The sequence below is a fragment of the Lutra lutra genome, chromosome 16 (assembly GCF_902655055.1).
Source record: "Lutra lutra chromosome 16, mLutLut1.2, whole genome shotgun sequence".
In the NCBI taxonomy this organism is placed as follows: domain Eukaryota; kingdom Metazoa; phylum Chordata; class Mammalia; order Carnivora; family Mustelidae; genus Lutra; species Lutra lutra.
Genome location: NC_062293.1, coordinates 2,287,608 through 2,312,472, shown reverse-complemented (window position 1 = coordinate 2,312,472; position 24,865 = coordinate 2,287,608). Strand labels below are relative to the sequence as shown.

The window sequence follows — 24,865 nt, the reverse complement described above, 5'->3', positions numbered from 1 at the left end:
CCCTAAGCAATGCAGAACTTTCCGGATTGACCGAGTCGGGCTGAGAGCTCCTTTATCAAGCACCCTCCCTGATGGGCACCAAATCAACAAAAAATACTGAGAAAAGAAGAACCCGACATTCGTGCAAAAGCAATAGAGAATCGTGGGCTCTGCGGGGACAGAATTTAGACTGGCCCAAAGGGGACACGGCCCCCCACGTGGTCCACGCCAGCACCCCTCAGTGGAGCCAGGCTTCTGGAGAGAGGCAGACATCTTCTTGGTTTTGTTTTTGTTTTTTGAAACCTTCCAGATTATTCTAATGTGCATTCGGGGCCGAGAATCACAGGTACAAACATAAACGACAGGGTCGGCGCTGCTCGGATGAAACCCCGCACCGTGCGTAGTCCTCATTAGCAAGATGGGAAACCAAACATCCCCTCCAGAGGCTGAAAAGGGGCAAAGAAACCAAACAAAGCAGGAGGAAGGAGTTAATTAAGTAAAATAGCTGAAACTTGTGCAAAAGAAAGGAAGTAAGTTGGCCTGATAGATAAAAATACTCCGTTTTTAAAATGACCAAGACGCCAATCAACTTGGGCGAACGGGGTGAGGAACAGACGGGCTGTCCGTCAAGGAGCAGCCCAGGGGGTGAAGACGATTCAGAGGGACTGTCGTTCTTCATTTCAAGACGGCCGCGCCGGGGACTGGGTTCCTCATTGAAGAAACTGAAAACGTCGTCAGACTTCGATTTCCCTGAAGCCACCAGCTTGTTGGTTACGGACGCGTCCCCCCTGCTAACCGAGACGAGAACAGACGCCCCTATGCTGCCCAACCTTCTGGGGGTGGGAAATCTGGGAAACTTCCCAGGCACATGTTACAACGCCAAGTGCGGCCCTGGCTGTGGACGCCTCCAACACAGACGTGACACCCACCCGCAGGGCAAAAAAATCCCAAATGAAATAGTAGCAAACAGAGTTCGGCCGCATTTATTGAAAGAGAAGTACCTGGTTCTCAGGAAGGGTTTTCCTGTGGGATGCAGGAGTCATGTGAAATTAGGAAAGCTGCTAATTTAATGCATTTGATTAGTAAGTTATAGGAGAGGGGAAAACAAAGTATTTTCAGGGTGTGGGCTAACACTTGCCGTCGATCCCGAACTAGGTTAGAAGGAAAGTTCCTTATAATGTTTTCGGAAATGAGCCAGAAAGCTGTCCTGGGTGGGAACCACTGGAGAAGGGATAGGCTAGGATCAGGAGGGAGAGGGGGAAGCTGCCAGCAGCCCATGGGCCCAACCTCGGAGTCTCCAGCAGGCAAAGTAAATGAGGTGAGGATTTGGGACACGAAATTCTCATGCTCTATCATATGATCATTTACCTAGAAGATCCAAGATTACCAATTTAAAAAAAAAAAAACAGTACTAGAAACAGTAAAGAAGGTAAAGTAGCTGAATGCCAGATCTAGCATTTTCTCCTATCCCAGTGATACCCAGTTAAGAACTAAATTGTTTTTTTTTAAACCCTCATTCACCAGGGTCATAATGACCATAAAATACTTAGATCTAATAAGAAGTGAGTGAGCCTTTCCAGAGAACAGCAGCCAGTTTTGCTAAAGGACATAAAACAGATTTTAATAAATAAATCTCCTGTGTCAGCAGCAGGGAAGCCCCAGGACACAGTCCCAGTCCGCACACCGCACAGTGCCATTCCCCCTAAAGCCCACGGCGGGGTATTTTGGGTGACCTTAAACTTGTTGAACATAGTCATTAACTTACTCATTTTCAAGAAGTAATCATTCCAAAGTCGAGAGCTCCGGGATGGGCAGTCTCCCGCCTCCCCCTCCCCCAGGTCCCGGGACCCTCGACCGAGCACCCCGGTTATCGGTTCTCGTGCTTTCCTTTAAAGACGTTTTTGCATAGTGTGCGAGAGAGGATTCCTGACCAATACGTAAAATGCTCCCCACCCTCCACAAATTGGTCCAAAAGTGTACTTGGAGAATTAAACGCAAAAGGCTACCCCAGAAAAAGTTGAAAAGGAGAGTTACCTGCAGGGAAAGTGTCCTATCAGGTGTCCTAACATGGTGTCAGTCCACCAGAATGGCACCGAGGGGGCAGAGCCGCCAGGGAAGAAGGTGGAGAGCAGAGGCTGCTGCGAAACTAGCGTGGGAATCCGGCCGTGTCCGCAGGTTTGGTAAACGGACAGACGGCGTCTTTAAGCCACTGTGTGTTTGCTTGACCGTTTTGTCATCCAAAAATGCATACTTAGACCCCGTTTCACGCCATACAAAAAACAAGGTCAGTTGCAGTAAATGTTTCAGGAAGTCACAGAAGCATCAGAAGAACACGTAAGGGGCTGCTGTTGCTAATGTCGGGCTGGGCAGGTCTCCGGAAGCGTGATGTGAAGGACGAGGCCAGAGAGGGGACTCGGACAGTTTTGCTTATGCAGAAACATAAAACTTATTAAGAAGCATGACGAAGTTAAAGGACAAACACTAGCTGGGAGCAAACCCCGTCTTCGCATCTGTGACAACCTCCATGTGTGCCGGGTTACTCTTCTGTTGCCCGGAAACAAATTCCCACAGACGCTGGGGTCCCGCACAAGCCTGTGTGTCTGCACACTCACGCAGCCCGAGGTCAGAGGCCTGATGCGGCCGGCTGGGCCCCCCACGTGGGCACCTCGAAGCTGAGCACTCGTGCTGGTGTCCGGGTCTCTCGGGAACACCTGGGAAAATCCGGCTCCGGCCCCATTCGTGCCGTTGGCAGAATTCAACTCCTCAGAGCTGTAGGACTGAGGGTCAGCTCGCTCAGGGGGCTGTCAGCAGGGGCCGTTCTCAGCTCCTGGAGGCCGCCCACGTCCCTTGCCTTGTGCCCTTTCCCTCTTCGAGTCAGCTTTGCAGAGAATTCCCCTCTCACAAATCCCTTCACCCTGCAAATCTCCTTTATGTCCTCTTTTGCCACTGGCTGGACACCACCCTCTGCTTTTGAAGGGCTCTCCTCCTTAGGCCAGGCCCACCCGGTGCTTTTCTTTGGGACAGATAATGCAACATCATTGCAGGACTCACAGCAGGGGCGTAAAGGCCAAGGGAGCCCCTTTCAAGTTCTGCCCATCCTGCCTTTACTGCATCAAGAGTTCCTAGAAGCCGCCCAATGAGAGACAAACGTCCCAGTAGCAGTGTGGCCGAGGACGTGAGCGAGGGATTTGAAGAAGGGACAAACATGGTCATTAAAATGGGGAAACTCGGGACGCCTGGGTGGCTCAGTTGGTTAAGCAGCTGCCTTCAGCTCAGGTCATGATCCCAGCGTTCTGGGATCGAGTCCCACATCGGGCTCCTTGCTCGTCGGGGAGCCTGCTTCTCCCTCTGCCTCTGCCTGCCATTCTGTCTGCCTGTGCTCGCTCTCTCTCCCTCTCTCTCTCTGACAAATAAATAAATAAAATCTAAAAAAAAAAAAAAAAGGGGGGGGGGACTTGCTTCAGCTCTACTGATACTACTGCAAGCTCACACGGGCGTTGGGAATAGTGACTTTTCAATACTCAGCCAACCCAGAAGAAAAGCAGGTGGTCGAACTCGGCGCCCTTGAGGAAGGGTTGACGTGAGTCCCACATGTTTCAGGTGGGAGGGTGAACAGTCAGCTCTGCGGCCGCGGGGCTTGTTTTCTCAAAGTTCTGGGGGCTGGAGGTCCGAGAGCCAGGCGTGGGGAGCGCTGGTTCCGCCCTAGGCCTCTCTCCTGGGCTTGTCGCTGGACGGAAATCTACCATCTGGCTCTGAGTGGGGAGCGGGCTGTGCTGTGCCGGTGAGGCCTGGCCCCCAGGATGGCCCTGACACTCCCGGCCTACACCACCACGAGGCCATTTCAGTCCCGAGGGCAGGTGGGGGGCTCTGGCTGAGCTCAGTGCCCCTTTGGGCGGGTGTCCTCCCAGGATGCAGGATGTCTACGCGGTAAGAAATGTACCAGAGTAACAGGAGGCCTCATGGCCTGCCTGGGTCTCAGCAGATCCTCAGACACAGGGAGGGCCTCTAAGACGCGGGGGGTGCTGGAACGGCTGCTAACGATGGCTGGACGGGGGTTACTTAAGTTTGCGTATCTCCGACCGGACTGCAAGGCTGTGATGGTGAAGTCTGGGTCTTTGCGGTCTGGAAGCCGCAGGTTCCCAGGCAGGGGGGCTTCTGGAGCCCTGGGCACTGAGACCATGTGTGTGGGACACTGAGCGCCGCCCCTCCCCCCACAGTGGCGGCTCTGCAGACCGAGCTGGACGGCCTGGCCCTGCACCTGTTCTACATGCAGAACATAGAGCAGGACGTGCGCAACGACATCCGCGTGATGCAGCAGGTGGCGAAGAAGTCGGAGGTGCAGCGGACGCGGGCGGAGATGGAGAAGAAGCAGCAGGTGCTCTGTGGCCTCCGCGCGGGGCCTTGCCCCCCACACTGCTCCCCACCTCCCCTCCCCCCCAACCTTCCATTTCCCAGGAGCCCCGCCCCCCCGGCCTCTGGTGGGCAAGGGGCTCGCGGGCTGGGTGGGGCGTCAGGTGCGGCGCGCAGGAACGCGGTCCCCTTCGCAGGACCTGCACGTGGACCAGCTCACCGGCAGAGCGCACCGGCTGGAGGAGCAGATCGCGCTGCTGGAGGCTCAGAGCTGCGCCCAGGCCGAGGACACGCGGGTGCTCCGGAAGGCCGTGAGCGAGGTAGGAGCCGCCCCGCACCCCCCAGGGCTAGGGGATGGCCGGCCCGCGCCCCACTCAGCCCGTGGGCTCCCCGCATGTCTCCCGAAGCGGTCCGGTGTCTGGCTGCCCCACGGGGGGACGTGGCGGTTCCTCTTCTGCACGGCCGGTGGCAGCCCAGGAGGCCAGACACCTGGGTCTGCTTGTCAGCCGGATCCTCCCAGGAGAGGCCCCTGGTGTCCCAGGGAGGCTGAGCCAGGGCGGGCGCATGGCCAAAGGGGCCTCAGGGCAGCTGAGGCCAACACGTGGAAACGGCGGCCGCGTCTTTCTATTTTGTTGTTCTGTGAGTCACCACCTGTGCTCCCGTGTGCGGGAACGTGGACACAAGCCGCTTTTATGGGGAGAAGAAAACACTTGCAGAAATGGACAGGCCCACGTGGGCCCACGTGGGAAAGCGCCCGGGGCCCTCCAACCTGGGGGTCTAGAATGTGTTCTGATCAGAATCCAAGAAGAAAAGAGGCAGTTTTTATTTTTTTAATTTTTTAAAAAGATTTTATTTATTTATTTGACAGACACAGTGAGAGAGCGCACAAGCAGGGGGAGGGGGAGAGGGAGAAGCAGGCTTCATCCTCATGACCTGAGCTGCAGGCAGACACTTAACGACTGAGCCCCCCAGGCGCCCCAGGAGGCAGTTTCTAGTTAGCGAAGAGATTCTGAGGTTTTACCCGAAGCGTACGTTTGGAGGACTGGGCAGGAGTTGTCTGGGAAAGGGAAGCTCGGGAGGGGTTTTGCCGGGAACAGAGGGGTGTCCTGAGATGTGGGGCTTGTGCTAAAGCCAGAAGAATCCCAGAACCCCCGGGCTGGTGGGTCATCCTCAGGGTACCCCGCTAAATGTCACCCGTTCTGAAGCTTGGAGTCTGGGACGGACGGGCCTTGGGGCCCACGAGCAGAGCCCCGGAGGGAGCAAATTCTTGCAGGAAACTTGAATGCGCTGTCAATCAGTGGAGAACACATGAATCTTGCCCAACGGAGTAGGGACCTTTGGTTCATCATTTGGGGAAAAATTAAATCTTTTCCTCATACCAGACACGAAAATGAATTCCAGATGGGATTACGAATGTAAATGGGGAACATGTACTGGAAGAAAATACGAGAAAAATGTTCTTTAAATCCGGAGTTGCAGGGCCTTTGGAAGCCTAACACCGAGAACAGACCCTCTTAACGGAACCCATGCGGAGGGTGAGGCAAGCCCACCAGGGTGCCTGGGGACTGAGGGCACCACCAGCAGAGTGAAAAGACGGGACACCCGCCGGGAAAGCAGGCTTTCACCTATGAGTGACTTTGGTGGTGGGAACAGATCATGCAAGACAGGAGGAGATACCCCGTGCCCTGTGCCCCTACGGGACGGTCGTGAGCATAGGCCCGGGCTCGTGTCTCTTGGTGCCTTCTGCCCCTCACTGCTGGGTGTGTCTCCGCCAGGCAGGGCGGCCCCGTGTCCCATTCACTTTGCCTTCCCGTACCCAGAACAGTGTGCAGCCCACAGCAGGTGCACCACAGACACCGTGAACGAACGGGGTGAGGAACTCTTGATAGAAGGGAACCAGCGTAGAGGGGACTGCCCCCCCCCCCAGGCTGGTCAGAAAAACACATGGGCTCCCGTATACCCACCCCACCCCGAAGACTCCCCTGCCCCTTTCCAAAATATCGCCTGGGCCTCATTCCAAGGAAACTACTGAAGAAACATGCAAGCAAAAATGTTGTGCATTAAAAAACTCCACAAGCAAAATGAATAGTGATTCACTGGGGACACAGTGTTGGGTTTAATAGCAAAGTCCCAAGGGCAGGGCGTTAGCCACAAAAGTCAGGATATATCCCAACAATCAAATAGACCCTTGCTGACATAGAAACCTGGGTACAACATGTTAATTTTTAATTCCAGGCTATAGAATAACATAGAGATATGACTACACACACGCATGCACACGCGTGCCCAGACACACACACACACACACACACACCAGGACCTGGCAGATGCTCCCACGGAGCTGCCAGGTCATTCTCGACAGCTCAGGCTCCTACGGGAAGGGGTGTCAGGCACCAAGGCTGTACCCATCTCTTGTGACAGAAATTCCAGTCTGTGGACGGTGCTCCCTGCGAGAATCAGCGACACCTCCCACCCCTGGCATCTGGGGTCTGGGTGTGACGGGTGCCCATCCCTGCTGGCTCCCCATCATCTCCTCCTCCTGGAGCCCTGACACTGAGGGCCTTGGGGCCTGGAGTCAGGGCTCGGCTGGGTGTTTCGATGTATTATTTTTACGGCTGTATTATTTTCACACTTACCCTTTTGCTGGTGCAGGGTCAGAAAAGCAAGGGTGACACAGGGGAAGGAGATGCTCCAGGACGTTTGGGGCTTTTCAGACATCCTCCTGGGGCCTTGAGCATAATGAGGTTGGACCAACGTTCCCATAACCCCAACTCTCCCCCGCAGGCCTGCACGGAGATCGACACCATCAACGTGGAGAAAAGGCGCATCCTGCAGCAGTGGGCAGCCTGCCTGGTGGGCATGAAGCACCGCGACGAGGCACACAGGACCATCCAGGAGGCGCTCAGGTATGGGCACACCCAGGACAGCCTCTGGCTGCCCTTCAGGGGCACCACGGTGGGGGGCCGAGAGCTCAGGGAGACAGGTGGACTCAGATCGCTGCATCCTCCTCCCCAGTGGGCGCCCACGGCGTCCTTCCTGCTGGATCTGCTGGGACAAAGGGGTGCACCTGCAGCCCCACAGCCCCGGCTTCCGCCCTGAAAGCTCCCTATTGTTCACCAAGATTCAGTGTTTTCAGACTTTCTGTGGTACGGGGACGGCAAAGCTTCGTTCTCAGGCTTCCTGGGAAGATTAGGACAAACAGTGGGAGAAGGAGAAAGGGGTGTTTATCTCTGGGAGAGAAGGTCTCCCCCTCCTTTGCTCTTCACCACCTGTGTGCGGAAACCATCCCGGATCCTGTCTTAATCTCCCTGCCCGCGTGGGGGGGGGCGGGGGGGGGACGACAGTAAGAGGGCCCTCCTGCAGTCCCTAGGTGATGGGGACCCCGGTGCGGGGCTGAGGGCAGGAAGGAGTGAGTGAGCCGCTCTCTGCAGCTCTGCATCTCGGGGGCTTGGACAGCAGGAGGCTTTTCTCTTTTTCGGTCCTGCGATTAAGAAGAAAACAAAACAAAACAACCCCCCCCCCCAACAAGGCTCGCGTGCGGGGGGGGGGGGGCGCGCACACACACACACACACACACACACACACACGAAGTAGCACGCTGCGTACACACTGCTGAACGCCTTGCTTTTCTCATTCGCCAACCTGCCCCGGTGACCTTTCCTGATCTCAGCATGACATCAGCTCAGCATGATATCAGGTCATTCCTTCCTTGCCCAGCGACTGGGGGTGGCTTCCCTCCCAGGCAGGGCGGGTCCTCACACTGTCTCCGCTGTAGGGTCTCACCCACGTCCCGGCTTATTACAGTGTGTTACAGTGTGTCGAGCCCGGAGTTCTGGGGGATGTCTGTGCAGAGATCTGCCAGGTGGTTCCCCAAAAGGCCGTGACAGTCACACCCCACAGGGGGTTCCAGAGCCCGGCGAGAACTCAGTCATTGGATGGCGCCCATCGGACTAACGGGAGAAAAAAAAAAAACATGTTTTGAACACTTATTTTTTTTACTCTCTCTCTCTTTTTTTAAAGATTTCATTTATTTATTTGACAGACAGAGATCACAAGCAGGCAGAGAGGCAGGCAGAGAGAGGGGGAAGCAGGCTCCCTGCTGAGCAGAGAGCCCAATGGGGGGCACGATCCCAGGACCCTGAGATCATGACCTGAGCTGAAGGCAGAGGCTTTAACCCACTGAGCCACCCAGGAAGTCGAGGGTTTTGAGCACACAAGTGGCATCCCCAGCAGATCATGGTCTCAGGGTCCTGGGATCGAGCCCCTGAGTCAGGCTCTCTGCTCAGCAGGGAGCCTGCTTCCCCCTCTCTCTGCCTGCTTGTGATCTCTGTCTCTCTCTGTCAGATAAATAAATAAATCTTTAAAAAAAGAATTTACTTATTTACCTGACAGAGAGAGAGCACAAGCGGGGGAGCGGCAGAGGGAGAGGGAGAAGCAGGCTCCCCACTGAACAGGGAACCTGATTCCCCATAATCAAGAACGTTCTTAAAGTGCCTTTTAAATTTTTATTTCATTCATTTTTTTTAACTATTATCTTTTTTCTTTTTTTTTTTAGTGGGCTCCATGCCCAGCGTGGAGCCCAGGGTAGGCTTGTTTTTCAAGATGGCGGCCAGAACTTCCAAGGTCTCCATGGGGTGGCGTCCCTGTCTAGGGAGAAATAAGACCTTTTCCAGAAACTCCTTCTAATTTCTCTTGAGCCTAATCCCATCAAGTTTCATCCCCACCATTCCACAGGAACCATGTTAATACATTGACTAAATTGAGTGATCAATTCTGTCTTCATGTGACTTATCAGCATGTGATACTGCTTTTTTTGGTCTTTTTAAAGCAGGTTCCACGGTCAAAGTGGAGCCCAGCTTGGGGCTTGAACTCACAACCTGAGCTAAGATCAAGAGTTAGATGCTTAACTGACTGAGCCACCCAGGTGCCTCCCTAAAGTGTGTTTTTTAAAAATAATCTTTACCAAGGATAAGTGATCACATTCTAGGAAATTTGAAAAACAGGAAAAAAGGTTCACAATACCACTGTCTTTTTCCTTCGGGGACAATGACAATTTATTAGCATTTTGGGCACTCACAGGCATCTCTTGTCCCGCACGTATGTCTTACCACGTGTTCAGACTTCTGTCATGCAATTTGTGACTGTGTCTTTTGAAATTGGATGTCTTATTTTTATTGTCAGATTTTAGACATTTATAAGGCTGCTACTTCCTAAAAAAGAAAATGAGTAGCTTTTTTATTTTAGGTTGGGTTTATTGAGGCTAAATTATGTGCAGATTTCTTATGTACAAAAGTTCTCCCTCGTCCGTGCCCAGCTCTGCGAGAGTGGCAGATGGGCAGAGGCAAGTACCCCCCCGGGCCCTCAAGATGACGGGCCATTTCCTTCATCCCCAAGTCCCATCCTCTCCCCACCTCCAGCCCGCGCCAAGCCCCCATCTGCTCTCTGTCCCGCCCGCCCCGTCATTCCCAGGAGGTCCCGGGGATGGAGTCACACAGCGTGCGGCCGTCCTCACCTGGCTTCTGAGCTTCATCCCCACGTGGGACGTGGGACTGTGCCAGCGCGGCCATGTGTGTCTTGTTATTGCCAAAGAGACCGCCGCCGCGTTCACCGGGTCACCAGCTGACGGGCTTCCCCGTTGTTTCCGGTCCGGGGTGTCGTGGGCAGAGCTCCTGGGACAGCGTGTACGAGTCTGGGCATCTAGTGCTTCCTCGTCCCCTGGGGGAGCGCCCGGCCTGGGACCGCTGCTGAGCGCACATTCAACTCGGTCACAAACGCCCAATGTTTTTTCCAATCTCGTTTGTTCCATTTTGCGCTCCCTCCAGCAGCAGCGCGATTCCCAGCGACTCCCCCGTCCTCACCAACACTGGCTGTTGTCAGTCATTTTAACGTTAGCCCTTCCATTCAGCCATGAGTCGGGGAGTCGTGGTATCGCCGGAGGTTTAACTCTGCAATTCCCCGATGACTGACGAGGTTGAGCACGTTCTCACGCGCTGACCTGCCCCCTAGAGACCTTCTTTTTTATATTGAGGGGCTCATCTCGTTACTGACTCAGAAGAGATCTTCATATATTCTAGATACAATGCCTCTCTCAGACGTGTGCTCTGAACGTATTTCCTCCCAGCCTGTGGCTTTGACTTCCCATTCTCACAACGGTGGCTTCGGAAGGACAGAGGCTTAAACGTTGATGAAGTCCATTAATTAATTTTTTTCATAGCTCATGCTCTTTTTGTCCTCTTGAAGAAATCTTTGCCCGACGTGGGGTCCTGAAGCTCCCTCCTTTGTCTTCTGCTAATTCTTCCCCGTGGGTACGTGACCATCCCCAGTTAAGTCTGTCGCAGCATAAGACCCAAGTTCCGTCCATTTGCCCACAGTCCCAGCACTGCCGCTGAACCGACCGTCCTCTCTCCATTGAAAGACCGTGTCCCCTTCGTCAAATATCAATTGGCCACGTGTGTCTGTGTGTCGGTGTGTCTGTTTGTGGACTCCTGATTCTGCTCCCTCCACAAATAAAACCACATGGACCTGATAATGACAACTTTATACAAAGTCTTAAAATCAGATTGTGGGGTCCTTGTTCTTCTTTTGCAAAAGTATTTGGGCAATTTGAGGTCCTGTAGATTTCCATATATAATTTTAGAATGAGTGTGGCAATTTCTGGAAAAAATATACTTAGTACGATTGTAATTAGAATTGCGTTGAGGCTAAAGATCTTTTGGGGGAGAACTAATGCCTTAACGATAGTGAGTCTTCTGCTGAATAAACACGGCACATCTCCCCGGTATCTTTTTTTTTTTTTTTTAAGATTTTATTTATTTATTTGACAGAGAAAGAGGTCACAAGCAGGCAGAGAGTCAGGCAGAGAGAGAGGGGGAAGCAGGCTCCTTGTTGAGCAGAGAGCCCAATGTGGGGCTCCATCTCAGGACCCTGAGATCACGACCTGAGCCGAAGGCAGAGCCTTAACCCACTGAGCCAACCAGGCGCCCCTGATTTTTGAATAAGAACTTTGGATAAGAACTTATTCAAAGGATCAGCTACTACCAGTGGAGAAAAGTGCACAGCCACAGGACGTCTCAGAATGCAGGAGAAACAATGTGTCACACGCAAATGAAGATTCTACTATGCAGCACCTGTCTGTTTGTCTTGATGTTAGTTACAGGCATTCGCACAGCCAGTGTGCAGAGGGGAACCGAGGGTCAGGAGTGACACCCACAGGTGCTCCTCCCAGCCACGCCACGCACGTGGCCACGGGCCTGCGGCTCAAGGGCTCGGAGCTCCCGTGTCCGTGTGTATGAAATTGGATTAGCACATTCCCTTTCCGGGATCGCTCCCCTGACAGGCGAGAGTGGCCAGATCCAGCCCCAGGACAATGCCTGCCCCCTCTGGCCCTTCTCCCTTACTCTCTACCCATCAAAGTGGGCAGTGGTTCTGTGACTAGGTCAGGAAGCGGGCATCGAGATTGGCTGCTGCTAAGAGCTGGGTCCCCATTCGTTCCCTCTCTGCGGGGCGAGCCCCTCCGCGCGTGGGCAGAGCCCGGGCACGGGCGCTCTGAGGCCCCGGCTTTGCTCTCTCGCTCCCGGCAGCGAATGCCAGCACCAGATCATGTCCATCGATGGGGAGATCGAGGCCTACAAGAAATCCATCATGGGGGAGGAAGAGAAGAACGAGAAGCTGGTGAGCATCCTGAACCGCGAGGAGACGGAGGCCGGCCTGATGCAGAAGCTGACCGCGCAGAGCCTGAGCAGGCAGGAGGCGCTGCAGAGCGAGTTCAACACCTACCGGCTGGCGCTGCAGGACACGGAGGACGCGCTGGGCAAGGCCCAAATGGTACGACCGCGCCCCCCCCCCCCCGCACGGCGTGTCCCCGCGGCCGCCCCCACACAGCTCCGTCCCTGCCCCTTCCTTCCGGTCCAGGAGTACGCGGCCAGCACGGGCGACCTGCAGTCCGTCCAGCAGACCACCCGGCACGAGCTGGAGCTGAGGAGGAGGATGGACGCCTCCATCGTGGAGAAGCTGCAGGAGCACATGACGTCCAACAAGATGACCAAGTACTTCCGCCAGCTCATCCTGAAGCTGCAGAAGCAGAAGACCAACCTGGTGGGCCATCCCCACGCCGCGGCCCTGGGGGCGCCCGGGCTGGCGGGTCACGGGCGGGGGACGTGGGCCGAACGAGGGGTCCTCAGCAGGTCTGCTCACTTGTCACTTAGCTCTAGTCGCACCCACGAGCCGACACTCTCACAGGCGCACGCACACACAGGGACTCGCCCCTCGTGCAGGCGCGCACGTGGACACACCCGTGTGCACCCACCGTAAACAATGTCCGACTCCTTTATCAGTTTTCACGTCTATCCTAGTCCAGTCTCCTGCGTTTCACCGAAATACGCCGCAGAGAGGAAAGCGCATGAGGAAGCGCAGGTCCCCATGGGCTTTCTCCCCGGGCGGAGGCTGTCTTAGTTCACTTTTTGGCCACATCCAACTAACATTTTCCGTGAAATGTTCCTCAAAAACCCCCATTTTCCATTCTGCATGCCACTTCGTCACACAGACGAACGCATCGTGTTTGAAAACCCTCTGCGGAGGCACTTGAACGTGTTTCCAGGTTCTAACGTTGTAAACAACTCAGCTCTGCACGTGCTCACCGGACGTCCTTGTCCACACTTGTGAGAAGCTGCTACGGCAAAAACCCAGGCTCGCAGGGTGGGGTCACAGAGCCGCGGACCTCTGCCCCACCAGGCGAGGCCCTCATGGCCTGGGGACCTCCTCCAAGAAGAGCTCTCTCTTGCTCTCCCTGGGGTCTCGCTTCACTCCGAGCAGTGGTCGGGGGTCCCTGTGTCCTTCCTTGAATCATTTCTTTGCCTCCCATGGTGTGACCCCCTCCGGCGTCCTCTGCCTCGGTGGGCCCCCTTGCGGAACCCACGGAGGCCACCGCAGCCTGCACCAGGCCTAGGGCACAGCCCAGCAGACGGCCTGCCCCAGGGCCCCTCAAGTCTCAGGAGGAAGAGAGCCCTTTCGCCATGCCGGCACGTAGCAGCAGCTACACAGACGCTTCCTTGCTCTCCAGACTACCAGAAGCTTCCATCCGAGGGGCGGGAGTTGATGGGACGTGGGCCCCTCCCAGCCTGCGGTTAAGAGCATGAGTTGGGCTCCCATGTGATCCTGGGCTCGGCCTTTACTCTCTCCCTGTGTGAGACACCTGCCTGGTGTTAGAGCATCCGATCTAACCTCTGATTACAGTGACAGCAAAGGTGGGGGGAGACAGAAGCTGCGCCCCTGCATGTCAGTGGCTGATGGCCATTGTTGGCAGGAGGAGGCTTGGCTGAGACAACTGGCGGGGCTCCCCTGTCCTTCCGGGAGGGCGGGGCTGCTGTCTACCTGGCCGGCAGCCCGAGGCACCCCATCCCTCCCGGACACCTGGGAGAAAGGCAGCTTGCGGCCTGGCCTGGTCATAGCAAGGAAGTGGGGAGACGGGGCCGGAACCAAGACTGGACTCAGCTGGGTCTCTGTGGGAGGTCCTGTCTGATGCTGGGGGCGTCCCGCTCATCTTTTCTCTGGGAAGTCGGGGCAAGACTACCCCCTGGGAGCAAAACTCCAGAGAAGCCAACGAGCACGGTGTGCGTGAAGTCACCCGCCAGTCCTTCGGGGAGGCTGCGCTCATAGGCCCCCAGACCCCCAAGCCCCCAGGCCCGCAGGCCCGCAGGCCTCCCAGACACCCTTGCGGGTGGTACACACACTACCAGCAATGTCCAGCGGAGGCAGTAAAGAGTCTTGGTCTCACAAATTTGTCCATTATGATCGCCCCAGAGATGCAAGTTTAGCTCTTTAAAAGGGGGCACTTTTTCCAAAATGTTAAAAAAAAAAAAAAAAAAAAAAAAACCCTGGGATCTGGAGGGGGTATCTGGAGGGATTCAGAGGGAGGGCAGGCACAGGTCTGCAAGTTAGTTCAGGAGCAGCCAGGGTGGTCTCAGTAAGAGCGAACGGTCCAGGAGCAGAGCTGAGGGCCTGCCGGAGCCCCGTGGGACGGCAAGCACGGGGACGAAGAGGAAGGGGCAGCCCCTGTGGAGATCCCATCCCGGATGGTCCTGACAAAAAGACACGTGGCTCAGCCTGAGCTCAGAGGCCTGGAAAGCTCAGGAGCGTTACCATGGGGAGCTGGGTGACTGTGATGCCGGAAGCATCCAGGTGGGCAGGGTCTCGCTCTAAAACCCAGGACTGTTGGGCGTCCTGCTGAGTCACCCGCAGGGGCCGGTCAGAGGATGCACGTGAGACAGAGCCAGCCGGGGTCTTGAGGGCAGAGCCAAGATGACCCTGGAGGACAGGGAGCTGGCAGGAGCCAGGGGCCAGGAGAAAGCTGAGAATTTATGTGGGCGAGAGCTGAGGGGTCAGATCATAGGGTCAGGACACAGCCACCGCTCGGGAAAGAGACTCCGTTTCCAAAGGAAGCCTGAGCGACTGTGCCTGCCACCCCCCTTCTCTGGTTCTCACAGATACCCTCCCAGTAAACCCTAGGTCACAGGCAGGACCCGGTGACTCTCCCTGAGAGCCAGCAGAAGAGGCAGGGGGTTCTCGTCAAGGCTCTCAGGACAGTGGGTGGGCCCCGAGAAGCCCTCAGCTACTCAGCTCTGGCTGGGACTCCTGCCCCCACAACCCAGGGCTGGCAAGAGCCCAGAGCCGCCCGGGTGGCCGATGACAGCACAGTAAGATACCGTCTTTCCATGACTATGTCTAGCTTTTCAGCAGAACGTAAGGACACCCTTCTGTACCACCAGATACAAATGAGAAGTCGTTGAACTTGCCATAGCATTACAACCCCAGAGAGGAAGGAATCCGTTTCCTTCACCAAAACATACCAGCTGTCCAGACCAGCCCCTGGGCGCCAGATTCAGAACTGTGGGACAGGATGGAAGGAGGATGCTGACGACAACCGTGGCTAGTTTCCTAGGTTACCAGTATAAGGGAGTATTACACAGCCATTAAAAATGACATGAGCATAGAAGTCAAGATTGAGTTCATTAAAAAGCAGCTTATAAACCTATGTGTAGAGGATGATCTGCCTTTGGTTCTGGGGGAAGGTGGGGAGGTCATATACACAGACTAGAAGGAAGGAGAGGTCGACTGTGTAGCAGATGCTCAAGGAAATGATAGCCCAGCCAGCTCATTTAGACCCCCTGCCCCTGCGAGAAAGACTGCTCAGACCTGTTTCCTTATGCTAATGCAGGTGACACATCTGTCCAAAATTGATGGCGACATTGCTCAGACCACCCTGGACATCACAAACACCAACTGCAGGCTGGATACGCACCAGAAGACGCTGGCCGAGCTCGACAAGGAAGTGAAGAAGGTCAATGACCTCATCACCAACAGCGAGAACGAGATCTCTAGGCGCACAATCCTGATCGAGAGAAAGCAAGGCCTCATCAACTTCTTCAATAAGCAGCTGGAGCAGATGGTTTCTGAGCTGGGGGTAAGACCTCCGGGCCAGGAGAGGCTGCCCCAGTTGATATTTGCACCTGGCCATGTCGGGGACGTTCTGAAATGAACTCACACGGAACAGAGCCATTCCTTTCCCGCCCCTTTTATGGGTGACACGGCGAGGGGGGGATCCCCCAAGTCGGGGCCTGCCTGCGAACCTTCTCCTGCCAAGGTCCAGACAGTAACTATTTCAGGCCAGACGCTGTCTGCTGAAGGTGCTCACCCCTGCTGTCATGGCCAGAAAGGCAGGTGGTAAGGAAATGGCTGTGGGTCTTTGGTGGGCTCTGAAACTGGACCCTGTAACTTTCACCAGGAACCAAATCTTCTTTCTTGCCAAGCAAAGACAGCAGGTGGGATCTGACCTCTGCTCTAAGTGAGGGCATCTGATGAGTTTGAGGCCTGAAGTCCTTATAGGTTACCCACGTATCCCTAACGTGGGGGTCCCTCCATGGGCTTCAAGTCCAGGAGGAAGACGGTCAGCTGGGCATGCTCTTAGGTAGCTCCTGAGCACCAGAAAGCTTCTCAAAGCCGCGGCCCAATGAACAATGAGAGAGTAAAGACTCTGGCCCTTGATGGCCTGTCCCTAAAAGAAAAGTTGTAAAGCCCCTTTGAGTAATGGGAGGCCATGTCAAGGCCCTGCCCTTGGCCCCACAAGGCTGTGGCATGATGGGGAGGGGGCCACAGGCCTCCCGAGACCTGTGTCTCCCACAACGGGTCAGGGGCAGACGTGCGACGCTCAGTGCCCTCGAGGAAATGTCCCCCAGTCCTCCCACAGATGCATGATCCCAGGCGGGGTCCCAGCCCTCCTCAGCCCACCCGGAAAGCAGACCTTTGAAAACAAGGAAGCTCGCTTTGCTTTTTGGTGACTCTCGCTTTTAGGGGGAAGAAGTGGGGCCTCTGGAGCTGGAAATCAAAAGGCTGAGCAAGCTGATCGACGAGAACAACACAAGCGTGACCCAGGCCCAGGTGACCTGGCTCCGCCTGCAGCAGGAGATGGTGAAGGTCACTCAGGAGCGGGAGCAGCAGCTGGCGTCCCTGGACATGTTCAAGAAGGAGATGCGCATCCTGGAGCAGAAGAAGCTGCGGATAGAAAGTAAGCGCCGGGCGGTGCAGGGGCCCCACGGGCTCGCTGCCCTGCTCAGGGACACGGGACACCTCGTGCCCTGCACTCAGGGCCGTGGGACGAGAAGCTGTCTTCCTCTCCAGCTGAACTTAGAAAACGGTCCCACCAGAGGCTCCCCAGCCGCTGTCTTGTCCCAGACGGTGTCCCCAGGGGTCTCCAGTGGGCCAGGGTGCCTGGAAGAGGGAGATGAGCACCTTCCCGGCAACCGCCCCCCCCGCATGGCCCCCACGGAGGCATCCTGGTCCCACCTGGTCCCACCTGTGTCTCCGACCAGAGATCCGTGCAGGTCAGCCCGGCCATGCGGCCCCCCAGGAAGTGCTCCCTGGTGTTCCGGGCCCCGCTCCACCTGGACCTCTCACGCCAGAGGCCCTGCTGCCCTCCTGGCCTGCCCATTAGGGTGGTTGTTTTCTGGCCCCTGCCCCCTAAGCTGGGCGGTGCCTTGTAGGGGGCAAGGCCCAACTTTCTTGGAGACCCAGTGAGTGCCAGTCACCTCCCCACCGGCTGTTCTCAGGGCAGGGGGCTTGCCCGCCACCATCCCGTCCCCCCACCTGCTGGCTGTCCACACAGTGGTCCTTTCCCGTGTCTCGGAGGGCCAGGCTTTGGGAACGGAGCGGCCAGAGAGAGGTCGCTTCCCTCTGGCCCGCAGGGCCCTGACTGGGGTGGGGGCTACTCTGGAAGCACGGCCACCCCCGCGTCCCCTCCGCTGCAGACAAGATCGACCAGGAGAAGAAGGAGCAAAAGGAGATCGAGCGCCGCATGAAGGACCTGGACAACGACCTGAAGAAGCTCAGCGCGCTGATGAGCAGGAACCGGAGCAGCTCCGAGGGGCTGCAGCAGGACAACCTGGTGACCGAGAAGGAGTTCGTGCGCGCGCTCAAGGTCCGGCGCGCGCCCGCTGCGACACGCGCGGGCTCCGGGCTTGGGGGGCGGGGGCGCGCACGGGGGGGAGGGCACATGGTGGGCCCTGCGTCCGCCGGGGTCCCCGCCCAGCCGGCCGCGCCCCTGTCTCCGCGCAGGCCTCGGAGAAAGAGACCATCGAGATGCAGGAGAGGCTGAACCAGCTGCAGGAGGAGAAGGAGGCCACGCTGAGCAACCTGGTGGAGGCGGAGTGAGTGCCGGCCCCGCCCCCGCCCCACCCCGCCCCCGCCCCGCCCCCTGCCGCCGCGCCTGCGCAGCCCCCGCCCATTCACAGCGGCCTGGGAGCCGCGCTGGGGGGGGGTCCAGGGAAGAGCAGGTGTCAGGGCGCGGTTCCCGCCGTACACCCTGGCCCGTCCAGTCTTCGGGGGGAGTGGCTTTTTTTTTTTTTTTAAGATTTTGCTTATTTATTTGAGAGAGAGAGAGAGAAAGAGGACAAGCAGGGGGAGCAGCAGAGGGAGAGGGAGAAGCAGGCTCTCCGCTGAACAGGGAGCCCCATGCAGGACTCCATTCCAGGACCCCGAGATGAGGACCTGAGCCGTAGGCAGACGCTTCACCGACTGGGCCACCCAGGCGTCCCCTTGAGTGCCTCTCTTTGGGATAAATTTTTTAAAAGTACTCTCTCTTTATGACGCCTGGCTGTAAGAGTAACCCACCCCCAACTGTAGCATTGTGAACGGTAACAATGTCTGCAAAGACACAGGTCATTCCGACTTTCTCCCTTTGCAGGGAAACCACAGTGCATACATCTTTCTTGTCTGCTTGCTTTTTAAACAAAAAAGGGGTTCTCTGTGCTGCCCTCTGAACCAGTTTTATGTATTTTCTGTGGACCCACATTTCCCTCGGGACTGGCTGCTGGGTCAGCCCCTCCCGGCCAGGTCAGAGCCCACGCGCGCTCCTTCCAGCTCGGTTGAGCCCGCTGCCCATCCAGGCCGCGGTAACAGCTCTGGCCAGGGCTTATAAACTTCATCGGTCAGCGTTGTGGAGGCTGGAAGTCCAGGGTCGGGGGTCGGTTTGGGTGAGTGAGGGCCTCTTCTGGATACTGGGCTTCTGGCTGTGTCCCCACGGGTGCTCTGTGGGGTCTCTTCTCTAAGGGCGCTGACCCCTTTCATGAGTCTGCACCTGGTGACACAGGCACCTCCCAGAGGGGCCAGCCCCAAACACCATCGCGCTGGGTGTCATGGAGAGGGGCACAAACATCGAAGCCAGGCGGTGAGCGTCCGTCTTTGCTGCTATGTGAACTTCTCCTTTTAACTGAAGTATCCTTAGCACACAGAGGTACGGTGGCTTCAGGTGTGGCATAGCTGTGCCTGCACATGACGCCACGACAGCACCGCCAACCAGGGAGGGAGAGCCCCCTTTGCCCTGGGTTGTGTGGGCAGGAATCTGAGAGACCACCTTGGCCCCGGGCGTTTATGTTGACCCGCAGGTAACGGAATGGGGGAATTTGTTTCTGTTTGACAGTCAAGCCCTCCACTCAGTGCCTGGGTATTTAAACATGCCAAGTGAGAGAGAGAGAGAGCGTGAGGGTCCCAGGTACCAGCCCCCCTGCTCTGAGCCCGCCCCAAGCCCACCATGCTCGGCCTCTGCTCACCCCTGCCTTCCGGCCGCCCGCTGCAGTTCTCAATTTGGAGCAAGCCCTTAGGTCATGAGTTCACAGAAGCATCAGAAAGAAATCTCCTCAGTGTCTCGCACTCTCACACTGCCTCTCCCACTTTTAAAGACACCAGATCATGCTTTGGGAGAAAAAAATCCAGCTCGCAAAAGAGATGCGGGCATCGGTGGATTCAGAGACCGGCCAGACAGAGATCCGAGCCATGAAGGCGGAGATCCACAGGATGAAGGTAGGTGGGGCTCTGGGGGCCTGGGAACCAGGTGGATCCCCCGGAACCACATGGGCCACCTTGGCCAGTGGCATGGACACCATCCCCAGGGGAGGCCAAAGGGCAAGCACTCGGGGCTGCTCCCTTGCTGACCTCCTGCCCAAGGTCCGTCCACTTCGGTCCTCCTCACACGGAGAGGATCACAGACACCACAAGACCCACAGCCCTGCGTGTGGTGTCACGCGAGACAGTCTTGTACCCTTGCCCCACACAGTCCGGGCACTCTGATGATTCTGAGGGCGGGTGGGCCCCTGAACCCCACGACCCACTGGGGAGAGACATCCCACTGTCGAGGAACGGTGTGTCGCCAGGAAATGTGTTCAGAGAACACACCGATCTTTTCCGTGGGAGCCTGGAGTTCTCTCCACCGTCATCCTGAGCTGGATTTCGTCCCCTCAGAAACAGCGGGTGATTAAATCACGGCCCTAGGATGAGCAAGGAGGGTAGTAAAGGCGGGCGGGCATCACGCCCACAAAGCCGCTTTCAGTCAGGACCCCTCTGCCCGCGGCATCCAGAGGAATTCTGATCAAATGCATATGCTACTAAGTTTTTAAAACGCTCCATTTAACTGACTTTTCAGACCCCGGAAGCCACATTTGTTGGCTGCTGCAGGTCAGACCCCCCCCCACTGCCACACACACCCCCCCTCCCCGCCACACCCCCCCGCCACACCCCCCCAGCGCTTGCGCATGCGCACACGGGCGCGCCCCTCCCCCCGCCCATGGCGTGCGGCTGCTTCCTTTCCTTCGCAAAAATGGGATCGCACGTCTAGCTTGGCAACTTATTTTTCAAAAAATACGGACATTAGCCCAGTTTTTAACAGTTACAGAATGTCCTGCGTATGTATCCTAACTTCTTGGAGCGTCCCGGGTTGGTGAGAATCCAGATTTTCCTGTTCCCCGTGCTTGCCGTACCGTCCTGTCTTGCTGGGGTTTGCTGCAGGTCCGACTCCCCAAAGTGGGATTACAGGGCGGAGGAGTGCACAGTCTTGACCAGAGCCCCTCAGATCATTTTTCCAAGAGGTGCTCAAGGACAGCCACGTCCCGACAGCCTGGGCACCTCGGGGTGTCATCAGCCCACAAGGCTTTATTTTCAAAGTGAGGGGTTTAACCGAGCTCGCCCCGGTGGCACGGTCCCGTCAGCTGTGACAAAAATGTACAACCACGTAACCACCCTCCTTCATGATATGCAGTATCTCCATCACCCGCGGATCCCCTCGTGCCCCCTGCACTCTGCGTCCCGCGCCCCAGTCCCCGACTCTCCCAGGATGTCACAGACGCAGACGCTGTAGTGTGTACTATCGCAAGTGTGGCTTTTCTCACACCCCAGAACGCATCTGAGACCCCTCACGTCGGTGAGGCCCGGCTCTGTTCTCTGTGCATCATTGCGGTGTTGCATCTAAGAAATCATAGCTCGGACCACGGTCACAGAGGTTTTTCTCTTACATTTTCTTCTAGAAGCTTCGTACTTACCTGTTTTCTGTTATGGGTTATTGAGCGGGTGTGTGTGTGTGGGTGTGTGCGTGTGTGTGGCAAGTACTTCCTCAATTTCCTATTTCCATTTTCTTACTTCTTGGCAACTCGGGGGAGTTGGGGCATGTCACCATTACTAAGCCCCGCCTTGGACACCCGTCCCACACGTTCTCCCTCTGCTCCAGGTCTCTCCCCACTCACGGGGTCGTTACGGTTCATGCCGTGAGGCGTGCCTGCCCTCTGCGCGGCTTCTGGGTTTCCCGGATTGCTCTAGACGGCCACCACAGCTTGAAATGACACAAATATGTTCCCAAGTTCTCTGCACGTGTTTGCACATCTTGAGATCCTGAATCCACCTGGAATTAATTTTTGGACATGGCGTGAAGCAGGGGCCCATCGCTGTTCTCTCAGCTGGGGTATGAGTCTCGCTGGCGTTCCCAGATCATCTGGACTTGGTTGCCGAGCCGACGCCCCGCTGTCAACAGCCCATCTGTGCCGTCCCTGCCCTGGGCTCCGGCCCCTGCAGAGCATGAGGCCTCTGGCACTCTTTAAACCCCGGTGGGCTAGGTCTCCTACCACCGCCCTTGGCCTGGGGGTTCCTGCCCGTTTATCCTTTTTTATTCTGAACTGGCTTCACTGACTACACACAAGGAGATGAATTTATTTTCAATGTCCGGCTGGACGGGTTCAGCTCGGGCCCATGTCTCTGTCCCCACGACCGAGACAGAACACTCCTAACACCCGAGAAAGGCCTCATGTGGCCCTTATAGTCAGCCTCTGTGACAACCCAGGCCCCAGCCCTGGTCCCACAGACCCTTCCTGTCACCGTCTCCCAAAACCACGACTAAGAAATCAACGTTGGTACAGGTGTCCCCACTTTCTTGGCTACCGTCCCTTTTCTGCTCCAGAATCCCACCCAGGCTGCACGTGGCGGTCCTCAGTCTCCCAACCTCCTCTGGCCTCTGCCAGTTTCTAGTTTTCCCCTTGTCAGTGCACTCTTTACATGGACCTTCAACTCATTCTGACCAGCAGGGGATGGCTCCAGAGCCCTCCGTTCTCGGGCACATCCCCTTTGCTGGTCCCCTGCCAGGTCAAGGTTCCACAGAGTCAGCAGAGGTGGCGCTGGGCGCTCTCCCTCACGGCCCCTCTGCCCCGTACACCCAGGTCAGGCACGGGCAGCTGCTGAAGCAGCAGGAGAAGATGATCCGGGACATGGAGCTGGCCGTCGCCCGCAGAGAGACCATCTCCACCCAGGCCAAGGGGCAGGCCAAGATGGACAAGAAGTTGCTCACCCGGACGGGCTTCCACCACCAACAGACAGAGCTGCGACGCAAGATCAGGGACATTCACAAGGTAGGCGGCCCTGCGACAAAGGGAGCGTGCCGTGGACCTGGTCCCTCTGTCCTGCCGGCCTGCTTCTCAGCACCGCCCCTTCTCCTGCCCCCTTCCCAGAGCTGAGTCAGGGCTCCTGAGTGGGGCGGTCTGACCAGGCTGAGAAGTGGAGGTGGGGGGCTGCGGGGGGAAGCAGCCTGGCTCCGGAACCGGACAAGCCAGCTGTCCCCTGTACCATCTGGGCCTGAGCCTCACAACCCACGTGCCAGTTCTGGGTAGAGATGCAGTGGCTGTCACTGTGCCCTTGAGGGTGTCCGGCTTGGGTTTTACAGAAGAACCACACAGAACGGTACAACCCAGGGCCAGAGACTACCAGATTTCAGCCCCTCACCCACCACCTCACAGAAACGGCGTCAGGGATGCACGGTGTGTTGAACCGTGGCTCATGTCGAGTCCCTGTGTCTCTGAGCCCAGCTGGTGGGGGGACAGGCTGGTGGGCACTCGGAAGGCCCACACCCTCGTGCACCAGGCCGTATCAGCGAGCACATGGCGTGTGCCCTGACCAGCACACACTCCCTCGACCATCACCGGCCTCTGGCTCAGACTCCCTCCGCCTGTGTGACCTTGGGCATATGTGGGACCTTTCCAAGCCTGCGTTTCTGCCTCTGCCGGGTGATATATGAGCAGTAGCCCCCCCCCCCCGGGTAGGTGAAGGCTCACCCGAGAAAGAACCCGGTCTCCAAGCCCTGCTGGGCTCCCGCAAGCTGTTCCACTCGAGGCTCGAGAATGCTGCCTGACAGCTCTGTGCTTCAGCTTCCTGACCTGGGGAAGGGGCACACATCTCGTAGAGCTGTCCAGAGGATTACATGGAGACTGTCGGGAGAGCCTCTGAAGGCCTAAATCCTATATGAGGAGAGATTAGCTGAAAATGATGGGGTTGACCCACCTGTTCATTTGGAAATTACTGGAGGCAGCAGAATGGCCTTTTCTTGGTCCTTGTTGGCCAATCCTCTCTGCCACGCTGGTCACTCATGATGTCCACTCCTCTCCACCCCTGGGGCTCCCCAGCTGCCACCCCTGCCCTGCCCTCCCTGCCCCCTGCTCAGCTCCAGCTAGGGGTCTGCGCCCAGATCCTCCTGCCACACATTCCCCCACGTGCCACATGCAGCAAGACCGCCAGCGTTCATGCACAGACTGGCCCTTTGCACAGCCCAAATTCTCCTGTGTCCCCAGCTAGACCCTGAGAGTCACTCTGTTGCCTCTAATTTATTGATCTACTGGACCCCACCAGCTGTGTCCCCACCCCACCCCCCGTCTGCCCAACCTCACTGTGACAGAGTCTGGCCTCCTCCATGCCCACTCCCAACACCCCCCACCCCGCGAGGCTTAGCTCCTGCCCCAGGCATCTGCTTTTCCTACTCTTGGCACACAGGGGCCCAGCAGCACCTGGTCCCTGTGCCCTTGCAGACAGACCTGCTTCAAGAGGGGGGCCCCCATTTCTCTCTCCCAGCCATGCCTGCCTTTGGGGCACAGTCTGCAGGGTGGGAGTCCCTCTCACTGGGACTCACCCCTCCAGGTCCTGGTGTCTGAGGGGCAGGGACTCCCTCTGCCCTCGTGGGGATCCTCCCCACACTCTAGCTGACTCTATCTACCTAGTAACCAGGAGGCAGGGTCCCGGGACGGTCCTGTCTATCTCCCAGGCCACCGAGGAGTGCACCAAAGCCATCCTAGAACTCGAAGAAACTCAAAAGCACGCGAGCAGCTCCCTCTCGGAGAAGCAGGAACAGCTGTCGGTGATGCAGTCCAGTACTGACGAGCTCGAGGCCCACCTGGACCGGCTCTTGGCCCTTAAGCAACAGGTAGGCCAGTCCCCTGAGGCACCAGGGCCACAAGCGGCCAAGCATGGAACCTGCCCTCGAGGCAGCAGCACGCCCTCAGCCAAGGCCTCCTCCTGACCCAGTTAAGCGCAGGGACCCCAGTGCTGCCCAGCACTCTATGATCACTCGCTCACCTCATATGCCCTAACATCTAATAATATCGCACAACTTTTATGGGCCAGGCACTGCCCTGGGCACAAAGGCGACAGAGCAGGCTCCTGGAGGCTACATTTTGGGGACAGAGGGACACGTGATAAACAAAATGAATGAAAAAGATAGCTTGTGTTAGGTGGTGATAAATATTCTGGAGAAAAATGAAAATGAGAAAGGGCACTGGTGGCTGGGTCTTTCGAGAAACATCTGAGTCCAGACTTGAGGCGGCAAAGGAGTGAGCCGGCTGGGTAAAGCAGGGCAGGAGGCCGCTCTAGGGGCGGTCAGAGGCCAGCAGGCTGGACCTGGGGGCAGAGA

General features: G+C 56.9%; 1 protein-coding gene across 2 annotated transcripts in view; it reads left to right on the top strand.

Moving 5' to 3' along the window:
• CCDC40 (coiled-coil domain containing 40) overlaps positions 1 to 24,865 on the top strand; it is a 36,010-nt gene that overhangs the window by 9,800 nt on the left and 1,345 nt on the right. For both annotated transcript variants that reach the window (XM_047708603.1, XM_047708604.1), the window contains exons 8-19: positions 4,197 to 4,354; positions 4,527 to 4,649; positions 7,114 to 7,235; positions 11,910 to 12,153; positions 12,241 to 12,423; positions 15,542 to 15,787; positions 16,675 to 16,888; positions 17,628 to 17,797; positions 17,935 to 18,026; positions 19,557 to 19,677; positions 22,353 to 22,541; positions 24,221 to 24,379. In XM_047708603.1, the coding sequence (XP_047564559.1) occupies positions 4,197 to 4,354; positions 4,527 to 4,649; positions 7,114 to 7,235; positions 11,910 to 12,153; positions 12,241 to 12,423; positions 15,542 to 15,787; positions 16,675 to 16,888; positions 17,628 to 17,797; positions 17,935 to 18,026; positions 19,557 to 19,677; positions 22,353 to 22,541; positions 24,221 to 24,379 (2,021 nt within the window). The remainder of the gene's footprint in view (positions 1 to 4,196; positions 4,355 to 4,526; positions 4,650 to 7,113; positions 7,236 to 11,909; positions 12,154 to 12,240; positions 12,424 to 15,541; positions 15,788 to 16,674; positions 16,889 to 17,627; positions 17,798 to 17,934; positions 18,027 to 19,556; positions 19,678 to 22,352; positions 22,542 to 24,220; positions 24,380 to 24,865) is intronic.